This window comes from Kryptolebias marmoratus, linkage group LG24, assembly GCF_001649575.2.
Source record: "Kryptolebias marmoratus isolate JLee-2015 linkage group LG24, ASM164957v2, whole genome shotgun sequence".
In the NCBI taxonomy this organism is placed as follows: Eukaryota; Metazoa; Chordata; class Actinopteri; order Cyprinodontiformes; family Rivulidae; genus Kryptolebias; species Kryptolebias marmoratus.
Window position 1 is genome coordinate 4,692,062 of NC_051453.1, and position 16,720 is coordinate 4,708,781.

General features: G+C 36.1%; 1 protein-coding gene across 3 annotated transcripts in view; it reads right to left on the reverse strand.

The window, feature by feature from the left end:
* pde4ba (phosphodiesterase 4B, cAMP-specific a) overlaps nt 1–16,720 on the reverse strand; it is a 123,886-nt gene that overhangs the window by 57,652 nt on the left and 49,514 nt on the right. The window contains exon 1 of one of the 3 annotated variants that reach the window (XM_017420531.3): nt 1,429–2,046. The exons of the other annotated variants lie outside the window; for them this stretch is intronic. Within the exon in view, the coding sequence (XP_017276020.1) occupies nt 1,429–1,556 (128 nt within the window). The 5' untranslated portion in view covers nt 1,557–2,046. Of the gene's footprint in view, nt 1–1,428; nt 2,047–16,720 lie in introns of those variants that run through there. 3 annotated transcript variants of the gene reach the window in all.

Genomic DNA, 16,720 nt, shown 5'->3' on the forward strand with positions numbered 1-16,720 from the left:
AGTACTGTCATATCGCAACTGATCAAATATACAAAAACAAAGCTCTGCAGGGACAAAAATAACAGCAAAACAGTAGAAATATCCCTCCTGATGGGAAGGAGTTAAGAGTTCATTCCAAGGGTTCAAAATATTGATTTTTAGTATTATTACATTTCAAATGTGTGGAAAATTTGAGTTTTGATGAAATCATAATCTGCTTTCTTTACAGAGTTATTTCTGTTTCTCGATAGTTGAACATTGTCGCCTTTTCTTATGCTTTAATGATTTGTTTTGTGTAAACTTACTCTGTAACCAGAGTCCAATGTGTAAGCTTGTAAAGATGCCGACCTTTTCCTGCTGGACAAACTCCAAACAAGGTTCTTTAGACTCACTGTCATGTTGAATAACAGACACATCATTATCATGTCATTTTGTTCAGTCAGCTGAAACTCATATCAAGAGAACACTGCAGTGCAGAAATATCACAGCAATTAATACAAAGCAGTGTTTAGAGTTGTGGTTAAATGAAGTTTTAATATACCAGAATAAAATAAATTTACCTTCTTGTGTAAGTGAGATTAGACTTTCGACAAAGGTTTGGGCTGTTGGTCAAATGTACACTTCAACAAGTTTACAGTACATTTTAGAAGCTTAAAGATGTTAAACTCATCTATATTTTACATGAAAAGTGTATTATGTCCTGATAATAATGCTAAACCTTTCTTTTATAAACTCTGACCTGCTCGTAGGAGACACATTCATAGAAACCAGAGGGCTCTTTGCTAAGCTCACCCTGCGAGGCTTTGATGCTCTGGTGTTAGAGACGGTTCAAAATTAAATGTAATGAAGGCAGACAACAAAGCTTGCATGGCTACCATGCCAAATATATGAGAGTTGCTTGAGGCTAAGGCCGCTGCAGACAATTCAATGTCATGAAGTGTTCTTTTTGTGTTTACAGCCTTCAAGTCATCCGGTCACTAATGTGCCATACGAACACAACTATGTTTATACACAGCAGCTAAAAACAACGTAACAGTAATCAAATCATCGAAATACTTCCAGACTAATTTGCATGGCAAACAACTTGACTCTCATAACTGCACAGCACAGCATCCAAACTACTGCAAACATTGCTCTGCAGAAACTTTTGCACACCGGAAGGATTACTTTACACTCGTAAACCCAAACGTCTGACAGTGCTCAAAACCACAATACTATGAGGATGAGAATTGTCTTTGTGAATTGCTTAGTACTTCAAAAAAAAAAAAAAAAAAGGAAGTAGGGGTGCACACTTAGTCACACACACTTATACATCCACTATATATATGTGTGTGTGTGTGTGTGAGTGTGTGTGTGAAGGCAGAAATTGGAAGAAAAAAAAAGTGCAAATCTTAATGTTACAGCATGACAACATACGACATGTGAGTGTGTGTGTTCATGTGTCCTAACCTGTGAGTGTGGCCATGATTGGTGGCGTGGAGTCTCCTGATGACCTCCTCACTGAAATCAAAATGAACCCTTCCTCTGGCACAGGGTGAATGCCGGTACATCTCCCTGACATACACACACGCACTCATTCATACACTATTCTTACATGTGTAACCACAAATGCATCACAATAACCCTACAATGTTTGTCCAAACTGAAGCTTCCTCTAGCTGAAAAACAAATGTCACCCGCTATAATACACACCATTAGTGAGAACAGCAAGGTAGCAGGATACGCACTAGTGTGCTCAGGCGAACTACAAAAGTCAGTCCCGCTTTGTCACAGTCAAAAACCCCTTCATACATACATTCTTCTCATCTGGGCAGCAATAGATGATTCATTCATACTTTAGAGTTGTACATTTCCACCACTATTACCTATAAAACCTCTGTTAAAGTAAAGTTAACCAGCAGGTTATCCATCAGCCCCACACTCCGTGGTGCAACCAGTGCAGCAAATAGGTATCCGTACATCTTCTCGACACACACACATCTGCATTATCAGCGGCAGTCCACACGTCTCAAACTCTTTCATCCCCTTCTCACACACAGTCCACTGTCTCTCTCAGACTCCTGTCCTCGTCACTGACTGTACTTCCTCCCCATGCTGCGTGTGAGTGTTTCTGTGTGTGTTTGGAGCTCTGTTCCCTTCAGGCAGCTCAGCAGAGTTAGGAGGAAAATTCAAATTCTGGAGTGGAGTGGCTGGAGTGGAGTCCTAACTCATCCATCACTGACAGCCTTTAATTAACCCTGTGTGTGTGTGTGTGTGTGTGTGTGTGTGTGTGTGTGTGTGTGTGTGTGTGTGTAACATACAGAAGCACATGAGGCAAACACAGCTACTCAAAACAAACTGTAAGGAGATAAAAGAATTCATTTCTCATGACATGATTTAGCAACACCCTGAAACAGTTTCCTGCAGTATATTGTGTACAAAGTGCAATTTAATCATTTGACTCTATAATAAAGTAAAATATTTTAAACAAAGTTTAAACATTAATGCACAGTTTAAGAATAAACTATAAAATATGGTTCCTTAGCTTTAATTTTTTTTTAAATTATATTGTCAGAAAATGTGTAAAGCAGTAATCTGGTTCAGGGTTTGAAGCTCTAAACTTCAGGTTTCATCTCTCATTCAAAAGGTTTGTCCAGTTCTGAACAAAAGTGCAGTTGCTTTACATTATAAATACATACATACATGACGCAAGGCCGGTTTTATTGGATTTAAGTGTTAAACACAGAAGTAAAATATACAATCTATGACCTGATCGCTTTAGTTTTTGACTAAAAATTTAAGAAGCTTTATGTCTAAAGTGTTGTACGTTCAAAGTTATCTTTAATCGTAAAAGTTTAAACTGTTTATTAAATTTGCGTTTGGTGATTATTTTCAATAATCAAAATGTATAATTTTAAAGCAGTTTTTAAAATATATATGTCTGCTTTCTATTGTTTGTGTTGGGAGCAACACAGGAAGCGAGTCCACCTTAAATGTCAGAGTGTGTTTGTGTGAGAAAGAGGTGGCATCTGGCATCATCTCGGGGGTGCACAGTGCCCGTTGATTGTAAAGTATCCTGAATTCTGAGCCCTCGTCTTAATTAAAGTGTATAATGAACAGCAGCTAACACAACATTTACTGAGGCATTCGAAAGAAAATGACAAATTATTAGTGTATAAATACACAATTAAAGCATACAGTGAGGTGTGTTTCTCAGTGTTAAGCTTTTAATTGTAATAATTACTTTACTACTGTTTTTTGTTTCTTTGTTTTGTTTTTTGTCATTTCAGGGAATTAAAAATGGCTAAATATTTTAATATTTTTTGCTGATATTTGTCACTTTTTAACCAGATTCTTCTAACCATTTCATAGCTCTGCATTTGCAATATTTGCATACAAATTCAAACATTCTGAAGGACACGTCATCTAACAAACCTAAATCATTTACTTTTAACAGAAGACAAGCCCACATGTAATACAGTATCTTAATCTTCTAATAAAACAACTAATTTTAAAGGGATGTTATGTTTTACTCATTATTAGAAATAAGACAAAAGGTCTGTTCAAGAATGTGAAGAAATTGACTGCATGAAAACCTCAGAAAAACAGAAGACCTTTTTTTTTTCATTTAATCATTACTGAACTTAAAAAAAAAACCTTATCATCGTGATAAGGTGGAAATCATTGTGGTTTACTGAAAAATGTGATGTTAAAAATAATTCTGGCAACAGAAGTTGCTTTAAGTTTCACACCTCTTAATAGACAATAAACACCACAGATAAATCATCCTGGTTTTTTTAAAAAGTGACAAAATGACAGGACAATTAAGCTTCCTTGTCCTTTATTTGCACATCACTCAGGAAGATGATACATAAGGCCAGCACTTACTAAAACCACGTAAGGGGAGGAGTACAACCTCAGACAGCCAAACCTGAACTGCAACAAAGTCCAGACACTGCAGCTCGCCTCAGTGCTTCTCAAAAAAGAACAAAAAAAACACAAAAGACAAGAGAGGCAAACGACTCGGCTGCCACAGGCTGCAAGTATCCTGCATGACAAAAACAAAGGCAGCCTGGTCTGAAAGGGAAACTATAAGTGAAAAAGATATAGAAAATGTGTCCAGTGTTTTACGAAACTGGTCAAATTTCACCTTTTTATTAGTTTTGAATCTCATACAGCTTGCCAAATACTACAAACGTAAATTTCAAAACTACGTAATTTAAAATAAAATAAAAAACTCTGTGGCTCTGAATTTTTTTTTTCATAAACTGCAGAAAAGAGACCTTTTCCTTGCAACTCTGACATGGTCTGTTTGCTTGGACTGTGATTAACTCCAAAACTTTAAAACTCATCAAAACATTTATCATTTAACCATATTTAGACTTACATGATTCTGTCTCATCAGGCAACCACAAAAGGTTCACTTCAGTTTAATATTCAAGTAACAAAGACTAATTTTATCAGGTTAAATACAGCTTCTTATGGTAAAAAAATAGCTGAATTATTGTTGCTATCAAGGGAAAAAAAGGCTTGTTGTGTTTATTAGCTCATATGTGCACCCATTAAACTAAACAGCATGCCTAGATAATTGTACTTCCTTTCATAAACATCAGAGGGCCCCGTTTCCTTCCACACAGAAAGAGTCGGTGCTGAGTCCTTTCAGCGTGCACAAGATGGCAGCATTTCACCAGTGTGGAGCTCTGAGTAGAAGACGAGCCCTGTGACTCATTCACAGGACGTGGCGTGCAAGATGTGAGTCGTGCACTGTAGAAAACACTTAAAGTTAACACAACACCTCATGTGAACATAGCTCTTTAATTTTTTTTTTTTTTTTATCAAAACAACAACAGTGAAGGGTCTGAGCAGTTAAGCAGAAGTTGTCCTGTAGGAACTGTGACCTCTTCCCTACAACCATAATAATTATGAATTAGGATGATGATAGGAGGATGTGCTCCGAATACCAACCTATTAAAATGCAGCTTAACTCCCCATATTTGTGCGCAAACCTATCATTACACCCTGGGAGTTCGTATATGGACAATTGTTGGCTCAATTAGCCTTTTTAATTTATCTGGAATCTGGGTTTTAATGTGACAAGGAAAATATATGTAATCACAATGCAAATAGGGGCCAAACTTGTATCTCAAACACCACATTTTGCATCCAAAGCATTTTACTGTTTCTTATTAAATAATAGAAACATAAATAAACAAAGTTTAGGACATCTGTTTGACAGCTTAAGAGCAGCCTGTCAAACAGCGTGCCTCTGGGTTGGACGTGTGATCTTAACCGTTATTGCAATGCAAATGAGAAAAAAAACAAACAGAAAAGACAACTTCATCAAATGCCTCTTATCTCAGTGAAACACAAAGAACGCCTGCGAACAAAACTGCAGCTGTATTTGAAAGAACCAGACAGGCACAAGATCACCTCAGATGTGAACACTTTCTCACGCACACTAACACACAGTCGTACCAAATCAGGATCAAACAACTCACAATGTTCCTGAAAGCTATTTAAATATAAACTCTAAAAGTAAGAGTTCAGAGGGGCAGGCTGACAGAAAGATAAATTTATCCTAAAATGTCAGAAATGAGTTTTTTCATGGAGAAAGATTTAGATCTCTGACAATCAATTCTTTCATGGTTTGTGTGCACGGTTCTTTTTTGGTACTTTAGCACTGATAACATCCAAGTCTTCTTGTTAAGCATTCTGCTGCTTCTTCCAATTTAACTGAACAAAACAATATGTTACCTACAGTAACTACAGCTTAACTGCATCTTGTACCATGAATCAGATTAGTTAGCTTGGACTACCAATGTGGTAAACTGACAAAAATAAAGCAATCAGCACCTCAGAGTAAACAAAACAGCCTAAGTGCAGCTCAGCTGACAAATGCTTGCTTCCTGGCAGCACATCAGAGGGTTTGTGTAAACAGTTTATCATTTCGATAAGAAGAGCCCTCCACGGATGGGACTTTGTGTGGAGTGACACTTTTCTTTTACTACCTCGGTTATCTCCTCTACTGCTCTCGAGGTGACCTCAGGTCATTTGAATTTGTTTATGATCTTGTATTTTCACTTCTACACCACAGGTGAGGTGGTTATTGAGTTGCCACGGAAACCTCACCTTGACGTGTGAATACAGAGCAGCGAACAAAACCCACAGATCTGTGAGCTCTGGCTTTAGCATCAACAGCATCCTAACAAATAGTTTGTCATCTGACATCTCTCTATTTGCTTCCTTTGAAGGCAGAAACAAAGAGGCAAATACGATTATTAGAGAAGAAAAGCTTTTCTTATGTGCATGCTGACAGATTTGATTGTCAAATAAAACGGGAATCTAAAATCTAATCGTATTTGTCTTGCTGGTTTTGGCACAACAGCTTCTCAGGTCTCCCTCTTCCTTTTCAATTTCTCTCAGTATAAAACTAATTCCCCTTTCTGAAAAGAGGGCACTGCAGTCATTCCCCACTGTGATTAACCTAATCCCTTTGCAGGGTAGTGCTCCTCTCACTGGCTGCACCGTTAAGTATTTGACGTCAGCTGCACTCACGTTATGACAACCTGCGGACACACTCAGAAACATGTCCGAATTTAAGCAGCCTGACGCTGCTGCCATCATGTAGCGGTCAAAACCCTTAAAAAAAAAAAAAAAAAGAGGTGATACACGTCATTTGACACAAGAAAATTATTACTTCTGAGGAAAATTGAAGCCCAGTAAAACTAGACAATGTTTTTATGTTTAAACACGAATAAAAGCTTTACTTCACAGAAACTGATCTGAGTTGTGAAAAGAAAAATATTTTCCTTTTTACAACTTTAATAAACTGTAGAAAGGAAAAATTATTATACACTAATTCTAAAGTTTGTCGCCAGCATGTTTATCAGCTGCAGGCTGGTTTTAAAATATCTTGGCTGACAGGAACAGGAGCTGAGAGTCAAGGTCACAAAGTCGATCAATGCTTGTCTTTTTAAATGTAGGAAAATCCCCAAACATGGAGGCTCGTGTTCTGCGATCTGCCTGTAAGCAATAAAAAGATTACTGATTTTAAATATGAAAAAAGCCGGCAGATAATAATGTCATTTCAGCATGTCAGGTCTCAAACGATGAAATTCACTTTTTTTCTTCTGTGAAACTGTACTTTTAGGTTTAGCCTCTTGATTCTTTTTCCCTAGTTGTTTTTTCTCACCACTGGCATAATATTGATGATCAGACACATTTTCATCACGAAGAACCTTGTGAAGAAGATAAAAAGCTAACAGTGAGCTCAAACTTAAGTTCTGCACTATTGAGACAGTTTATTTCTATTAATATCTGCTTTTTGTTTGTATAAAGTATAGCAGCATGTTGGTCTACAGACTTTGCAGCATAGTATGAGTATGTTTGTCTCATTTTTCCTAGAAGTTCTTTAAGGAACATGAAGGTTTGTTTGTATACAGCATTTTTTTGTTGTTTTAGCAGCTTTTACTTTTATTTTCTCAGTGGTTTTATCTGCTCCATCTCCACCTGTCAGGCTACAGGATCCGTGGGAGAGGTAATCCATAAAGTGGCTGTGGTTCAAAACAATGATTCATGTCAGGTTCATGGATCAAGGAGAATAAATGAGGTAATGTTCTCCAAATCTTTATTCTGGCAGCACTGTGGGATGGTTTTTTACCTTACCCAGAACATGTGTAAGAGCTTTACTTCTGAGCTTGAACATTAACTAGGTTGTGCACAAACTAACATCAGTGATGTTGCAGCTGTAAATGTTCCTGCTTTAGGTTAGATTTCACTTAATTACTCTGATGAATGAGCCATTACAGAATTACAGAATGAAACTGGGTGCCTCAGAAATCCCTAAAGAGGAAATGTTCTCTCCTTCAGAAACCTCTGTAGTATCACATTCCAAAGCAGCAGAGTATATGTTCAATGTGTTCAATTCCCTTTAAAGAGCTATAGCCATAAAACAGAGAGCAAATGCTTTATTTTAACACAAGCAATTGTGAATTTATATTGAAGAAATTATCTTGTTAGTGATGAGAAGCGACGAAAAGAGACATTCAGTGGGAAGATTTACGGCTGGAACAGGATATAGAGGGCAGCTTTCACAACACAGAGTTTCCCCTTGATGCCAAAGTGATGTTCATGTAGATTTGAGAGTTAAAACCAAATGTCAGTGGTGTTTTCCACACAGCACACCACTGAGCTGCTTTTATAAGGAACTAAGTCAAATGACAGTGACACACTGGGTCCAACTAGTATCAGTACCGTTTTATGTTTTAGTTTTACCAAAACTGTAACAGCAACAAAACGCCATGCTTTAAAACAGTACACAAGACAAAAAGAAATCATATTCTTGTAGATGGATATGAGTTCTACTATTTCTTTTGTGGTATCAATTTTTTTTTTTTTTTTGCACTCATGTCACATTTGTGTAATTAGCAGATGACGGAAGATCTGTCACCAGGTTGACTAGAAAAAAATGATTTACAACATAAAATAGATATAAAATTAAAGTAAGCCATTCTATTCAAGTAACCTGAGCCAAACAGCAAGTTAAAGTCAAATGAAAAGTAAACAACACAACAAAACAAGATAATTTGTAATAAGAATAGCACCCATTTCCTAGAACACTATGAAGATCTCCATCACTACATCAGCTGTCAAATATGACCTTTGTTTTGCCTTTTAAAACTGGTAAAAACTAAGGTTTTATTAAATGTCGGATGCTATTGTTGGATTAATTCATTATTGTGTCTGTGTTCGTAAAAGAAAAGAGAAAAATACCACAAAAACAAAAATCAATGAATCATATTTCATGACAACTTGCGACCTGTGCAGGGTGTACCCCGCCTCACCCAGTGACTGCTGATATGATATGATATGATGGCACCAGCTTCCCGTGATCTGGAAAGGAAAAAGTGGGTAAAGAAAATGGATGGATGGATGTTTCATGGTGATTTAAAAATGTCACAATTAAATAATAATGTAATGCTCCTCATATTAAGATGTTGATACAAACTGTACAGTAAATATACTGAGATCTCTTTTTCTTGTTTTCTACCGATATATACATTATCCAGCTGACATTTGTTAAAACTGTTTTAAAGCACATAAGGCTGGTGAGTGATGATGGTTTGCTCTCATTTAAAATCTTCAGTGGCACAAATCATCATCTCAACTGAACATGTTCTCTTTCCAACTAAGCTGCTTTTGTGGTGTGAGCACGTCCAGGACTGGTAAGCCCTCCATCCACTCCCACCACCCTCCTGCAGCTGCTGCAGCTCACGGCTGATGTAGTCATGATTCATTCAGTTAGCAAGATGCTGCCTCAGAACAGTCATCATACTGTCACAAGAGAAATTGTTTCTGAAAGACAGTTGGAATAACAAAGATGAATTCCCAGCTAAAATATTCAGAGTAGTATTAAAAAATCTGGATCTCAGACTTTTCCGACATCTTTATAAACCAAAACTAGGAGAGGAGAAAAACCCAGAATTACACGATGGTTTGAATGATGACATCTTTAACTTCGGTCACAAAGAAAAACAATTTGTCTCGTGTGTCCTAATTGGTCTTCACAAGTCTAAACTCACTTTCTTGAATTGATTTATTGCTAATGGAAACACAACACAGGTACAACTAAATGGATGAAAGATCCTCCTCCACCCATCTGCAGGTTACTGCAGGTTATAAGCCACAGGTCGGTCTGGTGTAAGGACAGATTTGCATTAAACAACTAACAATTTTAACAATTGTTCTCCTAAGTATTGATCTATTTTTTATCATTTATTGTTTTATTCAATATTTAATAGAGAGAAAGACAATTGATTTGATTCTCTGAAAATAAGCTAGTTCTAAAAGAAATGGTTGAACATATGTTATAAGCCCCAAAAAGAACCTAAAATCAAATGCATTAATAATAAAAGGGAACATGACAAACAACTATAAAAACATACTGCTCTGTTTTCATCAGAAAATGAATAATGCTAAAACCCACATCACTTAGAAACAATGTGTAACATCAAACGTGGATGTTTTAAATGAAATTACTATTTTTGTAAATAAAATCATTACATAATCTTGGCAAACACAAAAAAACGCATCTTATTCATCTTATAATATCCCACAGTTCCTTCCCAACACACTGTCTGCTGAATGAACCTGCACAAGGTCTGATCACAGAAGCATTAGCTCCTTTATTCTTCCATCTCTGCTGCAGTTTATTTTTATTTATTATTTTGATGCACTTGTGCAGTTTTATGAATTTTGAATTTGTATTTTTGTTCCTAATAGAAAGCACACTGAGCGGTGCATGAGTTGTGCTATATAAATGAAGTTTCATTGATTGATTGATAAAACGGCTGCAGACTGTTTCATTAAAAATGACACCAGCAACATCCAAAACCACACATTTCACTTTTAAAAGCAGCACACAGAGAATACAACGTGTTTAAAATGTTACTGGCTAATGTGCAGCTTGACACTTGAGACTGCATTCATCAAATAGCTTCCAGCAAACACAAACACCTGCAAGCTGAATACAAAATCTGTTTTTAAATGGGTGCCCACTTTGCTCGTCCCTTCAAAGTGCCTCCTTGTAGCAGCGTGTGAAACAGCCTAACAACAAGTGGCTTCAGAAACACTTGACTCGTGGCTCTGTGTGGTCGGCAATTGTTGGCTTTGAAACGTTTCGTTTTTCACTGCATTCAGTTCATTATTTGTTCGGTAAATGATTCTTTGACAAAACTTAAATGGACAGAAAAGAAAGCTTTATTGTTATATCAAAATTGGAAATGAAATTGTGGCTGCTATGTCCATAATCCTGCTTCTTCAAAATCAAACCTTTAATCAGGTATTAGGTAAACATTTAATGTTCATCTGTGAGGTGAGTGATAGGCCCATAACATATGTGATGCAGCATGGATAAACATTTTACCGACTACACTTTCTTTTTCCTGAACTGCTCCGTTTTGACTCCTATTCAGTCTCAGCTACCGGGCATTATGAATTAAACAAACACGTTACATGGTGATGTAGCAGAAAACATTTGGGACTGCCAATAAGGCATTTCAGGTAGTTCAGAACCAGTGTCTTCTGTTAGTGAGAATAACTCATTATGGTGAGAAATGTTAGTATTAGAGTAATGTTAGTGAATTCTTTTCTGTGTACACAAAAGCTTAGGTAAACTGAAAGAGGAAGTATTCTTAACCCTCTCAGGCTCAAATTAAGTTTTAGTAACAGGAAAAATCAGATATTTGGGGAAATTATCATCTGAGTAAAATAAGGCTCATAAAATATGAATGTGGAGTAATTAGGTATATGCAATTTGCTGTTGCAAATCTGCAACGTCTGCCTTGAGAGGGTTAAGATGATAAAACATTATATCCAAATATATTATATTATTATTATTATTATTATTATTCCTCGTAATTGCATAAGTTTCCCTCCATACATAATGTAGACCTGAAGCATAAATGAGATTACAGAAAACCTGAGGGCTTTTAGAAAACTTAAACAAGTTCCTACAAAACAATTTTCATTCTCAGTATTTGAAGAGATCAGAATAATAAAAATAACAGAACAGGCTCAAGGGGAGCAGGTAATGATTGCAAACCATCAAGATACTGAACCCTTTTGGATAAAATTTGTTTGTTTTTTCCCCTTTAAAATATCCTCATATTTAAAAAAGTTAGTTGAGTTTTTATTTCTGTGGTAAAATAATGGCTCAAACAAAGACACATCTGAACAATAACATCACCAACACTGGTTAAAACGTTCCTTCTCGATTTATTCCAGTTTGTCTCCTGATCTTGTTCATATTAATTCTGAATAAGAGTGTTTTAATTATGGCTTTATTTTTGTTATGATCTACAAATCAACCATCATCTTCAAGTCATATATATGAAGAAACAGTTATATTATGTAACATTGTCTTTGTGCCTGTTCAAATTAATTCAAATAATAAAGAATTTTTAAATGCCTAACCCTTTTTCTATTAATGCCAAATTCACTTTGACTTAATCATGATTTAAAAACGTGCCTTGAAAATGAAGAGGAGCTGCTTCATCGCATCAGTTTGAAATGTAAAGCAGTCACTTTCCATCAGTTTTTATTGGCTAATTTAAAAACAATAGTTTGTTAAATTGGGGGACCTTGATCAGAAGATTCACTTGAAAATAGACTGTCACAATAAATATGAGCTAAAAAGATAAATTAGATTTTTAAAGGTTTATTTTTAACATATTTGATCAGGTTAGTTTACAGGATTGTTTGATCAAAATATTAAAAAAACAGATAGGAAAAGTAAAGCAGTAGGATTTGATTAATACAGAGTAGATCTTGACCCTTAACTGTTCCTGCAGTTTAAATTTACAGCCAGAATAAAATCAGCACAAACCTCAAATCAATAACTGAACAGTTGCTTTTCTTTTTCTCTGTAGCTGAAAGCTGCACCACCTGCTTATTAGTAAAAGTCTCACAGATGGAGTGTGATTCAAAGTTCAGCTAATTCATGTGCACACACGCAGCGCCTCAAATGCACAAACACACACTCCATCTTAAACAAAGACGGCCAGTGAGAGAAAATCCTGCTAACAGCCATACAGTTTACTGACAAAACACACCAATAATCCTTGAAGTGGGGAATTCTTCAAATACACGTATGCCAGAAAGTTAACGAGAAGAAAGTAAAAAGAAACGGGAAACAGCTCTGAGGCGACCAAAAAAAAATCTACTGTATGACAGAGGCTGACATGTGGGACCTTGTGTTTCAGGATTTTGAGAACCTTTTTTTTTTTAAAAACCTGTAAACATCCACAGCTTTTAATGTCATAAAACAGGATTTTATTGCTGTTAAAAGAAATTGCTGGGAAGAGTTTGAGATTATTTGATTGTGTGAAAAATCAGGGTTAAAATTATAAAAAGAAGGGAAGTGATGGGTCCCATGGCTGTTTGTTCCTGGTCCCCTAAATGACTAAATGTGTCTCTGGTCATAATTTTATGGCTTATTAATGTATGTCCAAAGATACAAAACTAAACAATTAGTAAAAATATATATATTTTTTTTTTTTTTAAAGAAAAGGAAGTTGTTTCAATCACAAACCATATCTGAGAAGTCTGTGCTGGCTGGCCATGCCACTTGTCTGTGTGGTGAAGAATGAACCAGGAGGAGACTTGTGATAAGGGATAAAGCTGTGGAAATCACTGGTGTGAATCAGTAATTGGCTGGACGAGGTACAAGACAAGTGAGAAAGGAAGAGTCGAGCCAAGTCTGAGGTAACTATTATATTACACTGTTCATCAGCTAAGACAAAGTTGAAAAAAATGCCTATTGGAATATTTATTTCTTGACAGTAATCATTGAGAAATTGACACCATCTAATCTGTCAGGGTTTTGCAATTTATATATATATACTTTTTTTAAAAAAAGATTTAAGCTCTGTTCTATTCTCAATATTTTGAAAACTATGGAGCGTTAAATAAAGTATGCATTACTCTCAAATGTCTCAGAAGTGTGAAAACACAAGGCTACTTTAGATGGAAACCCAAATATGTTTTTGGGTGTAAAAAGGTCCTTTTCACCAACATATGAGACGATACAGGCCGGTACTTCAGCATCAAGTTACAGCTTTTACTGATTATCGTAGTAACTGGACAACATTATGTTATCTGGGGCAGAAAATACTTTCCTTTTTTCCCCCCCATCTCTATAAATAATGTATTGATGTTATGAATGAGGGTTAATTTTATCTGAGCCAGTCAAATAGGAAGATTTAACTGTCAGCAGTGTATATAAAAATGAGTTCCTTTCCTTGCTAAGGTATTATTTATGAAACAAAACGTTCTAAATGTTTCTGATGTCATGTCACATGATAAAAGGAAAAAAAAAGGAAGAAAAACATCCCGCTCAGCTTGTCGCCACCACTACCGCTGTGGCTGCCAACGCATGTTATGGCCAACCGTCACCCCAGAATCGACCTGTGGGCTCAGATTCTTCATGCTTCTCCACAGGGAGCCTGCATTGATCTCACTCTGTGCTCACTTTTACTGACATTAAATTATGCTTCACGGGGAGCAACACAAAACCTTTAGCCTCAACACTAAAACAAAATCTATAAACGTATTTGGATCCAATTAAAATGTTCCAAGTCAATATGTAAAATGGCTGTGAGCAACGAATTTGATTTGCAGAGTCTAACAATAAGTGACTACAAATGGCTTTTAATAAACATGCCTTATTGATTTCAATGTTTTGACATCTATATCGCAAAACAAGATGCAGGCAAAGAAATGGTCCAGATTTATGATTTAGTTTCAACAACAGTATTTAAAACACACACATGATCTGAAAAAAAACACAAGAATACTACAAGAGCTACAGCTGAGAATACAATGCTGTTATCACGAGAATCCTGTGTTGGTTTCTGCCTCACTTCACCTCACATGTGCCGTCTTTGGATGTGTGTAAGTGTGTGCATATGTCAGTGTGACGCACATAGATACCAGCAAATACAGATGCCTGGTTGCCATGGCTGAGGGTTTCGGCAAAGCCAAATAGCTTCCTGCGTCTCCTCCCCATCCCTGTGCACCTTTATTTTTTAAACATGTCTGCTTTTCCTTTTTTTACTACCCTCTCAAAAATTCTGAGAAAACCTATTTTGGGGCCATTTTTAAAGCTTTTATTTTATTTTATTGGGTCTTTCCTTTTTAACATTTCCATAATCTTATTGATTTAATTTCAATTGACCTGAGTTTGTTGTTGCTTAGATCCAGGTTTCCTTTAGTTTTTTTCCATATTGTGTGTGGCATTAACCAGCATCCTATATTTTTTTAAACACTGATCAGTTTTTGGGTGCAGCAGTTCTCCTCAGCTTATTTGTGAATATATAAATGCTTCTTTCAAAGGCTCTGTGTCGGGTTTAAGTCTTATTTGAGTTTGGCTCCCACAAATAAAGCGGCCCGTTTGGGATTTTGCTTCGTACTCGTGACATCTTTCTCTGAAGTTGTGTCTGTTCTGTCTGAACTGTGTGACAACAATAATTACCACAGTGATATGAAATAACTTGGTCAATTTCACAGTTTCCACGGGGTGCAGCTGTCTCCCTTTGACTCATTAAAACCTGATGTAAAAAGATACCTGTATTCATCTTACTGGCTAATTAATTTCTTATTTTTGTGGCTCTACTTATGCCCGTTCGTTTCTCATTTATATTACAAGCTGTGAACATGGCTGAAGTCAACCTTCTAACACTTTGAACAGGAGTGTTACAAGCCACACATTCACACCTGCAGATAATTTAGAGGTTTGACATTCATCTGGAGATTTCTTTTCAATCTCCAGAGAGGCTGAACAAAATGATCTGTTGCTTCTCTCTTTAAAATCTTTAAAACACTTAGACTATTCCTCTTTCTGATAAACTTGACTTTAAAATAAATAAAAACTTTTCTTTTTTTGGCTTGATGTTTTATTCAACACACTCTGATGTCTTATCAGTTGCAAACATCGTTGGGTAATTGTCATACTACCTTCCACATGGTGCCTACTGCTTTTGGAATAAATTTCAAGGATCTCGTACAAATGGGGAGAGGAAAGTTGTGTCCTTGAAGTGAAAGCTACAAAGTCAGAGAAGAATTTGACTCTTGGAAATTACTTTGTCAATGCCTGCACTCTTCCCAAACACATTTCTTGTCAAGGTCTACTTGGCCTCATTTAGGCTGAATCCCATTTCCATGTGTTACCTCTCCACCTATTCCTTGATTCGTTTTGATGTTACAAGGAGCTATTATTAAAATATTTCATGATGAAATGAAACACCCCTTAGAAAATCTGATACATCAGTTGTTGAAGATTCCTTTTACAGAAATCTGCACATTTGCTCATATGTCAATAACTAGTTATATAACTTGCAATAGACTTGCAACATGACCCAATTTGTTATTTATTTATTTATTAGTGCAGCCTTATACCCCTCAAACCACCCAAAGAATCAGGACACCCCTACACCCCTAGCATGAATGCACAAAAGGTAGGGTTACAGCAAACTGGCAGGAGAATGGGGTTAAATGGGATTCTGTCCTTATCTGACCTCAGGCCTTGTTTCATTTGTTTTACACCAAGCTATTGGTTTTCAGAGCAAAGGGTAAGAATGCGTCAGTCCTCCTTAAATTTTGCCTCTCTGTCTGACACCATTCTTGTTGAAAGTTCGGGCTCTTACAAAAGCATGAACAAACAATTGCAACTAAGCATTCAAGGATCTGAAGATACCAACATGTCACATGCAGAATTTCATGTTTAAATTATTGTCATTGTGTTGCCATTTTTTATTAACTTTGTTATAACATAAAAGTTATTTTGTTTACTAAGATATCCTGTATCACAGACCCCAGACATCACTGAAGACAGCAACTTAAAGGGATCTGTGTGTTGGTTTGCGAATTACAGGTGCTGGTCATAAAATTAGAATATCATGAAAAAGTAGATTGATTTCAGTAATTCCTTTTAAAAAGTGAAACTTGTATATTATATTCATACATTACATACAAACTCATATATTTCAAATGTTTATTTCGTTTAATTTTGATGATTACAAATGACAACAAATGAAAATCTCAAATTCATCATATCAGAAAATTGGAATATTACTGAAGACCAATAAAAACAAAGGATTTATAGAAATGTTGGCCAACTGAAAAGTATGAACATGAAAAGTATGAGCATGTACAGCACTCAGTATTTAGTTGGGCCTCCTTTGGCCTGTATTACTGCAGCAATGCG